The sequence below is a fragment of the Oncorhynchus mykiss genome, chromosome 23 (genome assembly GCF_013265735.2).
Source record: "Oncorhynchus mykiss isolate Arlee chromosome 23, USDA_OmykA_1.1, whole genome shotgun sequence".
Taxonomy (NCBI): domain Eukaryota; kingdom Metazoa; phylum Chordata; class Actinopteri; order Salmoniformes; family Salmonidae; genus Oncorhynchus; species Oncorhynchus mykiss.
In genome coordinates, this window is record NC_048587.1 from 38,501,226 (window position 1) to 38,514,599 (window position 13,374).

The 13,374-nt window shown below is 44.0% G+C and overlaps 1 protein-coding gene across 1 annotated transcript in view; it reads right to left on the reverse strand.

Annotated features, from left to right (window-relative positions):
- Positions 1 to 13,374, reverse strand: part of LOC110502710 (1-acyl-sn-glycerol-3-phosphate acyltransferase epsilon) — a 56,724-nt gene that overhangs the window by 24,103 nt on the left and 19,247 nt on the right. Inside the window, exons 5-6 of the mRNA XM_021580957.2 lie at positions 11,999 to 12,089; positions 3,614 to 3,775 (exon numbers count right to left, since the gene is read on the reverse strand). Of these exons, the coding sequence (XP_021436632.1) occupies positions 3,614 to 3,775; positions 11,999 to 12,089 (253 nt within the window). The remainder of the gene's footprint in view (positions 1 to 3,613; positions 3,776 to 11,998; positions 12,090 to 13,374) is intronic.

Sequence of the window (13,374 nt, forward strand, 5' to 3'; positions counted from 1 at the left end):
AATTAGATTTTTTGATATAAATATGCACTTTAGCGAACAAAACATACATGTATTGTGTAACATGAAGTCCTATGAGTGTCATTGATGAAGATCAAAGGTTAGTGATTCATTTTAACTCTATTTGTGCTTTTTGTGACTCCTCTCTTTGGCTGGAAAAATGGCTGTGTTTTTCTGTGAGTTGGTGGTGACCTAACAATCATTTGTGGTGCTTTCGCTGTAAAGCATTTTTGAAATCAGAAACTGTTACTGGATTAACAAGAATTGTATCTTTAAAATGGTGTAAAATACTTGTATGCTTGAGGAATTTTAAATTATGAGGTTGTTGTTTTGAATTTGGCGCCCTGCACTTTCACTGGCTGTTGCCGATATCCCAGAGAGGTTAAGGAGACTTTTGGTCCTAGACTTGGCGCTACGGTACCGCTTGTCGTGCGGTAGCAGAGAACAGTCTATGACATGGGAGGCTGGAGTATGACAATTTTATGGGCTTTCCTCTGACACCGCCTATAAGATAGGTCCTGGACTGCAGGAAGCGCACTACCCTCTCTAGAGCCTTACGGTCAGATGCTGAGCAGTTGCTATACCAGGCGGTGGTGCAACCGGTTAGGATGTTCTCGATGGTGCAGCTATAGAACCTTTTCAGGATCTGGGGACCCATGCCAAATCTCTTCAGTCTCCTGAGGGGGATAAGGTTTTGTCATGCCCTCTTCACGATTGTCTTGGTGTGTTTGGACCATGATAGCTCGTTGGTGATGTGGACACCAGGGATCATGAAACTCTCGACCCGCTCCACTACAGCCCTGTTGATGTTAAATGGGGGCTTGTTCGGCCCGCCTTTTTCTGTACTCCTCGATCAGCTCCTTTGTCTTGCTCACGTTGAGGGAGAGATTGTTGTCCTGGCACCACACTGCCAGTTCTCTGACCTCCTCCCTATAGGCTGTCTCATTGTTGTGTCGTCAGTGTCGTGCCTACCAGTGTTGTGTCATCAGCAAACTTGGTGTTGGAGTCATGTTCGGCCACGCAGTCATGGGTGAACAGGGAATGCAGGAGGGGACTAAGTACACACCCCTGAGGTACCCCAGAGAGTCAGCGTTGTTGATATGTTGTTGCCTACCCTTACCACCTGGGGACAGCCTGTCAGGAAGTCCAGGATCCAGTTGCAAAGGGAGGTGTTTAATCCCAGGGTCCTTAGTTTAGTGATGAGCTTCATGGGCACTATGGTGTTGAATGCTGAGCTGCAATCAATGAACAGCATTCTCATAGGTGTTCCTTTGGTCCAGGTGTGGAATGGCAGTGTGATTGAGATTGCATCATCTGTGCTCACATTGGCTACCGAGAGCGTTCAGAGTCATCCAGAACAGCTGGTGCTCTCGTGCATGCTTCAGTCTTGCTTGCATCGAAGCGAGCATAAAAAGGCACTTAGCTCGCCTGGTAGGTTCACGTCACTGGGCAGCTCGGATCTGGGTTTCCCTTTGTAGACCGTAAGAGTTTTCAAGCCCCGCCACATCCGACGAGCATCAGAGCTGGTGTAGTAGGATTCAATCTTATTCATGTTTTGACACCGCTTGTTTGATGGTTTGTCGGATGGCATAGCGAGATTTATTCCAGGCATCCAGATTAGTGTCCTGCTCCCTGAAAACGGCAGCTCTAGTATTTAGCTCGATGCGGATGTTGCCTGTAATCCATTGCTTCTGGTTGGGATATTTACGTACAGTCACTGTACCTCACACTCAACGTCAACAAAACAAAAAGGAGATGATTGTGGACTTCAGGAAACAGCAGAGGGAGCACCCCCCTATCCACATCGACGGGACAGTAGTGGAGAAGGTGGAAAGTTAAGTTCCTCGGCATACACATCACGGACAAACTGAATTAGTCCACCCACACAGACAGCGTTGTGAAGAAGGTGCAGCAGCACCTCTTCAACCTCAGGAGGCTGAGGGAATTTGGCTTGTCACCAAAAGCACACAACTTCTACATATGCACAATCGAGAGCATCCTGTCAGGCTGTATCACCGCCCGATATGGCAACTGCTCCACCCACGACCGTGAGGCTATCCAGAGAAAAACACCTGCCCTCCAGGACACCTACACCACTCAATGTCACAGGAAGGCCATAAAGATCCTCAAGGACAACAACCACCCGAGCCACTGCCTGTTCACCCCGCTATCATCCAGAAGGCGAGGTCAGTACAGGTGCATCAAGGCAGGGACTGAAAGACTGAAAAACAGCGTCTATCTCAAGGCCATCAGACTAAACAGCCACCACTAACATTGAGTGGCTGCTGCAAACATACTGACTCAACTCCAGCCACTTTAATAATGGAAATTGATGTAAAAAAATGTATCACTAGCCACTTTAAACAATGCCACTTAATATAATGTTTACATACCCTACATTAGTCATCTCATATGTATATGTATATACTGTACTCTATATCATCTACTGCATCTTGCCATCTTTATGTAATAGATGTATCACTAGCCACTTTAAACTATGCCACTGTTTATATACCCTACATTACTCATCTCATATGTATATATTGTACTCTATACCATCTACTGCATCTTGCCTATGCTGTTCTATACCATCACTCATTCATATATGTTTATGTACATATTCTTTATCCCTTTACGCTTGTGTGTATAAGGTAGTAGTTGTGGAATTGTTAGGTTAGATTACTCGTTGGTTATTACTGCATTGTCGGAACTAGAAGCACAAGCATTTCGCTACACTCGCATTAACATCTGCTAACCATGTGTATGTGACAAATACAATTTGATGATTTTACCCATACTTTAAGGCTGCCACAGACAATTTGATGATCCCTGCCAGTGACTCACTGGCATCAGTCATTACTATTACAATTTAAAATGGCGCTGACAATAGCTCAAATAAAGGGAAAGGGGGATACCTAGTCAGTTGTACAACTGAATGCCTTCTGAAATGCGTCTTCTGCACTTAACCCAATCACTCTGAAACAGCCTTGTCGATGATAAAAAATTAAATAGAGTGTTTGTTAATTGCACATGTTTAGTATTAGTGGGTTGAAAACATCGCTTTGGCCTCCCGGGTGGCGCAGTGGTTAAGGGCGCTGTACTGCAGCGCCAGCTGTGCCATCAGAGTCCCTGGGTTTGCGCCCAGGCTCTGTCGTAACCGGCCGCGACCGGGAGGTCCGTGGGGCGACGCACAATTGGCCTAGAGTCGTCCGGGTTAGGGAGGGATTGGTCGGTAGGGATCTCCTTGTCTCATCGCGCACCAGCGACTCCTGTGGCGGGCCGGGCGCAGCTAGCCAAGGTTGCCAGGTGCACGGTGTAGCCTCCGACACATTGGTGCGGCTGGCTTCCGGGTTGGATGCGCGCTGTGTTAAGAAGCAGTATGGCTGGTTGGGTATCGGCGGACGCATGACATTCAGCCTTCGTCTCTCCCGAGCCCGTACGGGAGTTGTAGCAATGAGACAAGATAGTAGCTACTACAACAATTGGATACCACGAAATTGGGGAGAAAAAGGGGTAAAATAAAAAAAATAAAAAACATTGCTTTGCTTAGTTTTACTTCCTAAAGTGTTCCCCTTTAATACCTGAAAAAACGGAATTGTCTCGAACAACTTCATACCTGGCATGGTTGGGGCAGGTTGTCTATCACTGCTTTTGCCCAGTGTTGCCTCATACACAACGGTGATATCATAAACAGCATCCAGGTGATCCCTCATGGTCTCTATGGCAATGTGAGAGGCTTTCATTCTTGGGGTCAGAACATGGTCTAAGGCAGCCAGCCCTGAGGGAAATAAACAGGAGAGCATTGGTTAACTGATGTGCCAGGCAACATGCAGTGGTAGCCCTTTACACTCGTACCTGTATAGATGTTGAAAATGGCAGATTTGGTTACTAATGTCTCAAATGGAACGTAGTAGCTGTACAGTAAAATGCTATACATGAGGTCAGAGCTCAGGCTCTGTGCTTCACATTGCTGTATGGTTTTTGATTGACGGCTGTACTGATCTTGAACTTGAGTGTGACACGTAGTCGTCCCCCTCTTCCCTCCCAGTAATTGGGCAACTTTTGCAAATGATTTGTCTGAGTGAGGGAAATGCTGTAAATTAAGAGGACTCAAAGTATTTTGAAAGATGAGACACTGAGGATTATAATAAATACTGCTTTGATGTCATACAAGCCAAACACCCGTGAGTCCAAATGTGCACTGTACATTTCCAAATCATTAAACTCATATCATACAGCTGAAGTCAGAAGTTCAGACACCTTAGCCAACTACATTTAAAAACTCAGTTTTTCACAATTCCTGACATTTAATCCTAGTAAAAATTGTCTTAGGTCAGTTAGGATCACCACTATTTTAAGAATGTGAAATGTCAGAATAATAGTAGAGAGAATTATTTATTTCAGCTTTTATTTCTGTCATTACATGCCCAGTGGGTCAGAAGTTCATATACACTCAATTAGTATGTGGTAGCATTGCCTTTAAAATGTTTTAACTTGGGTCAAACGTTTTGGATAGCCTTCCACAAGCTTCCCACAATAAATTGGTTGAATTTGGGCCCATTCATCCTGACAGAGTTGGTGTAACTGAGTCAGGATTGTAGGCCTCCTTGCTCGCACATGCTTTTTCAGTTCTGCCCACAAATGTTCTATAGGATTGAGGTCAGGGCTTTGTGATGGCCACTCCAATACCTCGACTTTGTTGTCCTTATGCCATTTTGCCACAACTTCGGAAGTATGCTTGGGGTCATTGTCCATTTGGAAGACCCATTTGCAACCAAGCTTTAACTTCATGACTGATGTCTTGAGATGTTGCTTCAATATATCCACATAATTTTCCTCCTCATGGTGCCATCCATTTTGAAGTGCATCAGTGCCTCTTGCAGCAAAGCACTCCCACAACATGATGCTGCCACCCCCGTGCTTCACAGTTGGGGTGGTGTTCTTCGGCTTGCAAGCCTCCCCCTTTTTCCTCCAAACATAACCATGGTCATTATGGGGCCAAACAGCTCTATTTTTGTTTCATCAGACCAGAGGACATTTCTCCAAAAAGTACGATCTTTGTCCCCATGTGCAGTTGCAAACCGTAGTCTGCCTTTTTTAATGGCAGTTTTCGAGCAGTGGCTTCTTCCTTGCTGAGCAGCCTTTCAGGTTATGTCGATATAAGCCTCGTTTTACTGTGGATATAGATACTTTTGTACCCGTTTCCTCCAGCATCTTCACAAGGTCCTTTGCTGTTCTGGGATTGATTTGCACTTTTCGCACCAAAGTACGTTCATCTCTAGGAGACAGAAGACGTCTCCTCCCTGAGCGGTTTGACGGCTGCATGGTGTTTATACTTGCGTGCTATTGTTTGTACAGATGAACCTGGTACATTCAGGCATTTGGAAATTGCTCCCAAGGATGAATCAGACTTGTGGAAGCCTACAATTGTTTTTCTGAGGTCACTGAATTTGAAGGTAGGCCTTGAAATACATCGACAGATACACCTCCAATTGACTCAAATGATGTTAATTAGCCCATCAGAAGCTTCTAAAGCCATAACATAATTTTATGGTATTTTCCAAGCTGTTTAAAAAGGCACAGTCAACTTAGTGTATGTAAACCTCTGACCCACTGGAATTGTGATACAGTGAATTATATGTGAAATATTACTTGTGTCATGCAGAAAGTAATGTCCAAACCGACTTGCAAAACTATAGTTTGTTAACAAGAAAATTACAGAGTGGTTGAAAAACAAGTTAATGACTCCAAACTAAGTGTATGTAAACTTCTGACTTCAACTGTATATAGTGTCAACATTCAGTTACAAGATATCATGTCATAGCCTGGGTTGTTCTGAACATAATTAGCCTGTTCATTGTGAAGAACATTTTCATGCACTGGACTCCTTTCTACGCACACAAAAATTACAGAATCGTTTTTTCTCTGAATTGCCTAAGATCGTATTTTATAACTTAGCTTAAGAATCATGCCCAAGTGACCCAGATTGCGGTTTTATAATGGACGTTTTTGGATTGCGTCTTTGGAGAGGTGCATGGCCACTTGGAGACACCAGTCCTCTCACTCAAACCCTAGTTTATTTATGTTTATTTTATTTAACTAGGCAAGTCAGTTAAGAACAAATTCTTATTTACAATGACGGTCTACCAAAAGGCCTCCTGCAGGGACAAGGGATTGGGATGAAAAAAAAAAACAATATAAATATAGGACCAAACATCACATCAAGAGAGACAACACAACAAAGGGAGAATTAAGACAACATAGCAAGGCAGCAATATGACAACACAGCATGGTAACAACACAAAACATGGTACAAACATTACTGGGCACAGTCAACAGCACAAAGATCAATAAGGTAAGAGACAATACAACACACAAAGCAGCCACAACTGTCAGTGTCCATGATTGAGTCTTTGTGAGATAAAACTGTCCAGTTTGAGTATGTTGCAGCTCGTTCCAGTTGCTAGCTGCAGAGAACTGAAAAGAGGAGCGACCCAGGGATGTTGGTATGTTGCACCTACCCCACATTTTCCAGGAAAATTCCTCTCATGTATCCAGAGTATTTTCAGATTGTGCTAACGAAAATTAAAAGTACAGTAAATATAATAATTTACCACTAAAATGTAATAATTGTACCATTATCTCCAAACTGATCTTTCAATAAATGCTAACAGCAATACAGCAGTCCATTTAAATAATCAGGTCATATATCTGAATGGTAGACAGTGGACAAATTGCAGGATCAAATGGACAAACGAGTCCATACTTAATTGAGAGGTGACGAATGTAGTCTTTGTAATCACTAAAATCAGAAAGAATGTCGGCTGCACTTGAGACCAGCAATTATCTAAAACCATATATGAATTGGCGCCGGAGGATGACTGCCGTTTCATGGGCTCTTAAATCAACCTTGTGATTTTGTTTGTTTATTTGCATTTTTGTAACTTATTTTGTACATAATGTTGCTGCAACCGTCTCTTATGACCGAAAAGAGCTTCTGGAAATCAGAACAGTGATTCGTCACCTTGAACTGGACGAAGAATCTCTTTAACGAAAAGGACGAGAGGGATTTACTCCAGACACCCGAACACACCCTCATCTCTGTCATTCGCAGGAGAAAGAGACATCGCGGAAAGAGATCAGGGTGCCTTGTGAGGATCTGCCGATGAGTGGCTAATCTTCCCTTGCCATCCGTACTACTGGCCAATGCACAATCGCTGGAAAATAATGATATCAAAAGAAGTCTCAAGGTTGTGCTCACCCGAGGTAGAGTATCACATGATAAGCTGTAGACCACTCTACCTAGAGAGTTTTCATCTGTATTTTTGGTAGATTTCTACATACCACCACAGACCGATGCTGGCACTAAGACCGCACTCAATGAGCTGTATACCACCATTAGCAAACCGGAAAGAGCTCAGAGGCGGCACTCCTAGTGGCCGGGGACTTTAATGCAGGGAAACAAATCGGTTATACCCAATTTCCATCAGCATGTTAAATGTGCAACCAGAGAGAGAGAAATAAATTTAAAAAAAACTAGCAATCCCCTTTACTCCACACACAGACGCTTACCAAGCTCTCCCTCGCCCCCCATTTGGCAAATTTGACCATAATTCTATCCTCCCGATTCCTGCTTACAAGCAAAAACTAAAGCAGGAAGCAACAGTGACTAGATCAATGAAAAAAAGTGGTCAGATGAAGCAGATGCCAAGCTACAGGACTGTTTTGCTAGCACAGAATGGAATATGTTCCGCGATTCCTCCAATGGCATTGAGGAGTACATCATCAGTCAATGGCTTCATCAATAAGTGCATTGATGACGTTGTCCCCCACAGTGACTGTACGTACATACCCCAATGAGAAGCCATGGATTACAGGCAACATCCGCACTGAGCTGAAGGGTAGAGCTGCAGCTTTCAAGGAGCGGGACTCTAACCCGGAAGCTTATAAGAAATTCCGCTATGCCCTCCGACGAACCATCAAACAGGAAAAGCGTCAATACAGGACTAAGATCGAATCATACTACACTGGCTCTGATGCTTGTCGGATGTGGCAGGGGTTGCAAACTATTACAGACTACAAAAGGGAAGCACAGCCGAGAGCTACCCATTGACACAAGCTAAATTATTTCCATGCTCACTTCGAGGCAAGTAACACTGAAACATGCATGAACGCACCAGCTGTTCCAGATGACTACATAATCACACTCTCCACAGTCGATGTGAGTAAGACCTTTAAACAGGTCAACATTCACAAGGACGCAGGGCCAGACGGATTACCAGGACGTATACTCCGAGCATGTGCTGACCAACTGGCAAGTGACTTCATTGACATTTTTAACATCTCCCTGTCCGAGTCTTTAATACCAACATGTTTTAAGCAGACCACCATAGTCCCTGTGTCCAAGAACACTAAGGTAACCTGCCTAAATGATTACCGACCCTTAGCACTCACGTCTGTAGCCATGAAGTGCTTTGAAAGGCTGGTCATGGCTCACATCAACATCATTATCCCAGAAACCATAGACCCACTCCAATTTGCATACCACACCATCAGATCCACTCCACACTGCCCTGTCACACCTGGACAAAAGGGACACTTGTGTGAGAATGCTGTTCATTGACAGTAGCTCAGCGTTCAACACCATAGTGTCCTCAAAGCTCATCACTAAGCTAAGGACCTTGGGATTAAACACCTCGCTCTGCAACTGGATCCTGGACTTCCTGACGGGACGCACCCAGGCGGTAAGGGTAGGGAACAACACATCCTCCACGCTGATCCTCAACATGGGGGTCGTGTGCTCAGTCCCCTCCTGTACTCCTGTACTCCTGCCCTGGTATGTCAACTGCTCTGCCTCCGACCGCAAGGCACTACAGAGGGTAGTGCGTATGGCTCAGTACATCACTGGGGCTAAGCTTCCTGCCATTCAGGACCTCTATACCAGGCAGTGTCAGAGGAAGGCCCCACAAAAAAGTGTCCAAGACTGCAGCCACGCTAGTCATAGACTGTTCTCACTGCTACCACACGGAAAGCGGTACCGGAGCACCAAGTCTAGGTCCAAAAGGCTTCTAAACAGCTTCTACCCCAAGCCATAAGACTACTGAACATCTAATCAAATTGCTACAAAGACTATTTGCATTGTCGTCCACCCGCGGATATTGCAGCAGTCAGCATGCCAATTGCATGCTCCCTCAACTTGAGACATTGTGTTGTGTGACAAAACTGCAGATTTTAGAGTGGCCTTTTATTGTTCCCAGCACAAGGTGCATCTGCGTAATGGCCATTCTGTTTCAGCTTCTTGAAATGCCACACCTGTCAGATGGATGGATAATCTTGGCAAAGCAGATATGCTCACTAACAGGGATGTAAACAAATTTGTGCAGAACATTTGAGAGAAATAAGCGTTTTGTGCACAAACAATTTCTGGGATCTTTTATTTCAACTCATTAAACATGGACCAACATTTTATGTTACTATTTTTCTTCAGTGTAGTTAAATCTGTTGCTATGTAAACATAAGACTGCAAGTTTATCGAGTGCCACACTGGGTATATATTGCATTCCATTTCATGGTGATATGGCTGTGATGTTATAACTTCAGAAGCAGCTCACACAAGGGATTATGATCTAAAAGACCCAAAGCAGCAGTTCTCAATATCAAACAATTTCTGGATAACAAACTAAGTACCTAATTGTTTTCAATTAAAATGGTTAAAAAAAAAATAAAAAAAAATCAACAATAGCTTCTTAGCAAAGAGCAATTTCTCAAGCAAGAATTTTGCTAGGACATTCTGGGAGTGGTCCGAGAGAGGAAAACTAGCTGTTATTGGCAGAGGTTTGGAACTCTCGTTCTTATTGGTCTAACTAATTAACTGCCTGGTAAGGTCACCAGGCAGGCCAAAACGCTATTCTACCAAAGCAGAGTGAAATTCCAGGCAGTCTTTTCAAACAGTACACTAAGGGCATTATCATTTTCACAATATTAGTCCAACCAGTGTGGAAATATTAAAACACAGGAATATCACTTGACTGCACAGGGCATTTGATCTTTAGAGTATTAATACAATTAAGCTAATGCTAAGTATAGAAAAATAAGTACATTATAGTAAACAAGTAGTATGTGGACACCCCTTCAAATTAGTGGATTTGGCTATTTTAGCCACACCCGTTGCTGACATGTGTGTAAAATAGAGCACACAGATATGCAATCTCCATAGACAAACATTGGCAGTAGAATGGCCTTACTGAAGAGCTCAGTGACTTTCAACATGGCACCGAGATAAGATGCCAACAAGTCAGTTAGTCAAGTGCTGTTATTGTGATGTGGACGCGTCTTGGAGCAATGTTTCAACCGAGAAGTGGTAGGCTACAAAAGCTCACATAATGGGACCACAGAGTGCTTCAGCTCATAAAAATTGTCTGTCCTCAGTTGCAACACTCACTACAGAGTTCTAAACTGCCCCTGGAAGCAACGTCAGCACAATAACTTCACCGTGAGCTTCATGAAATGGTTTTCCATGGCCCAGATTAGCATGCGCAATGGCAAGCGTCGGCTGGAGCAGTGGAAACGCGTTCTCTGGAGTTATGAATCACTCTTCACCATTTGGCAGTCCAACTGACAAATCTGGGTTTGCCGGATGCCAGGAGAACACTACCTGCCCCAATGCATAGCGCCATCTGTAAAGTTTGGTGGAGGAATAATGGTCTGGGGGCTGTTTTTCATGGTTCGGGCTAGGCCCCTTAGATCCAGTGAAGGAAAATCTTATAGCTACAGCATACAATAACATTATAGACGATTCTGTGCTTCCAACTTTGTGGCAACAGTTTGAGGAAGGCCTTTTCCTGTTTCAGCATGACAATGCCCCCGTACACCAAGTGAGGTCCATACAGAAATGGCTTGTCGAGATCGGTGTGGAAGAACTTGACTGGCCTGCACAGAGCCCTGACCTCAAACCCATCAAACATTTCCGGAATAAATTGGAGCCAGATGTAGTCGCCCAACATCAGTAGACAACCTCACTAATGCTTGTGGCTGAATGGAAGCAAGGTCCCGCAGCAATGTTCCAACATCTACTGGAAAGCCATTCCAGAAGTGGGGAGGCTTTTATATCAGTTAAAGGGGGACCAACTCCATATTAATGCCCATGATTTTGGAATGAGATGTTCGACAAGCAGGTGTCCACATACATTTGGCCATGTAGTGTGGTAGTCGGCTACCAAACGAAAAAAATCCTACTTTATGAAAGAAAAGGTCATACACAAGAAGCCATTTCAAACCTTTCAACTTGCTCTTGCTAATTAGGTCTAGCAACATAAATCACTTATAAGTCAGCAGTAACATACTTTTGTAATCACAAATTAACCTTTAGCCCAATTTATAAGCTACAGCCTCTGGAATATTTAATTAAAAGGAGCTCACTGGTCCAAGCTGCCAAGCTCTTAGCACTGAACCAGCAATCCACTGACGAGGATTAAAAAAAAAATAAATAGAACAGCCAGGCGACTTCTCATTTTGTCTAAGGTTCCACTAATGCGGTCAACAAACATTTGGGTTGTGAGATTTTGACAAGAGACTGCAAATAGTTAGTTGGGAAGGTAGATTGTATCCGCTGTCACGGCAAAGGTATCTTGCTTTTAAGTTGCAAGTTGTATTTGTTAAAACCCTTGTTACCAAATACCTTATTACCCAAAAACCATTATACAGTTTAAAACATGTTTGGGATTGAGTCCCCCTCTGTATTCTGCCACTGAACATGGCCAATGGGAAGTTGCTGAGTTTCAGAGGTTAAAGGTTGAAAAAGAAAGCAGTGCTACAACAATCACTTTCAATGTGGGATAAGGACTCCATTAAGCATGGGAGGGGAAGAAGGTGAAGTACCCATTCCAATGCATTACCCCTACATGACCCCCATTCGTTAATCCTCCCCAAAGCTTTGCGATTAGTCATGAAAGAATACACTAGCTCGGAATTTATAAATCAATGTGAAAGTATGAAAGAGCACCTTCTTTAGTGGCAAAAGCCTGACTGTCGCTGATCATCTTCTTGAGTTCAGGGTTGTATCGGGTTCCTTCTGGGAAGATGACAAGATACATCTGCACCGAAATCAAAACAAACAGGGGTTTAAGTTACAGCAAGTGAAGTCTTGCAGGGGAGATCAGCACATCATTACTCGCAACGTTAGTAGTCTAAGACTATGTTTCTACATAGAGCGCATTCGGAAAGTATTCAGAGCCCTTGACTTTTCCCACTTTGTTACCTTACAGCCTTAATCTAAAATGTATTAATCTACACACAATACCCCATAATGACAAAGCAAAATATCACAAGTGTTGAGACCCTTTACTCAGCACTTTGTTGAAGGACCTTAGGCAGGGATTACAGCCTCAAGTCTTCTTGGGTATCACACTACTAGCTTGGCACTCCTGCAGATCCTCTGTCAGGTTGGATGGGGAGCGTCACTGAACAGCTATTTTCAGGTCTCTCCAGAGATGTTCGATCGGTTTCAAGTCCGGGCTCTGGCAACTCAAACATATTCAGAAACTTGTCCCAAAGCCACTCCTGCGTTGTCTTGACCGTGTACTTAAGGTCATTGCCTGTTAGAAGGTTAACCTTGGCCCCAGTCTGAGGTCCTGAGCACTCTGGCGCAGGCTTTCATTAAGGATCTCTGTATTTTGCGTTGTTCATCTTTCCCTCAATCCAGACTAGTCTCCCAGTCCCTGCAACTGAAAAACATCCCCACAGCATGATGCTGCCACACCATGCTTCACCGTAGGGATGGTGACAGGATTCCTCCAGACGTGACGCTTGGCATTCAGGCCAAGTTAAATCTTGATTGTATCAGACAAGAGAATTTTGTTTCTTATGGTCAGAGACATTTAGGTGCCTTTTAGCAAACGCGAAACGGGCTGTCATGTGCCTTTTACTGAGTGGCTTCCGTCTGGCCACTACCATAAAAGGCCTGATTGGGTGAGTGCTGCAGAGATGGGATAACCTTCCAGAATGCCTCTGTGGAGATGGTTGTCAATCTAGAGCCCTTTCAGAGTAGCCATCGGGTTCTTGGTCACCTCCCTGACCAAGGCCCTTCTCCCCCGATTGCTCAGTTTGGGCAGGTGGCCAGCGCTAGGAAGAGTCTTGACGGTTCCTAACTTCTTCAATTTAAGAATGATGCAGGCCAGTGTTCTTGGGGACCTTCAATGCTGCAGAAATGTTTTGCTACGCTTCCCCAGATATGTGCCTCGACACAATCCTGTCAGAGCTGTACAGACTATTCCTTCAACCTCATGGCTTGGTTTTTGCTCAGACATGCACGGTCAACTGTGGGACCTTATGTAGACAGATGTGTGCATTTCCAAATCATGTCCAATCAATTTAATTTAC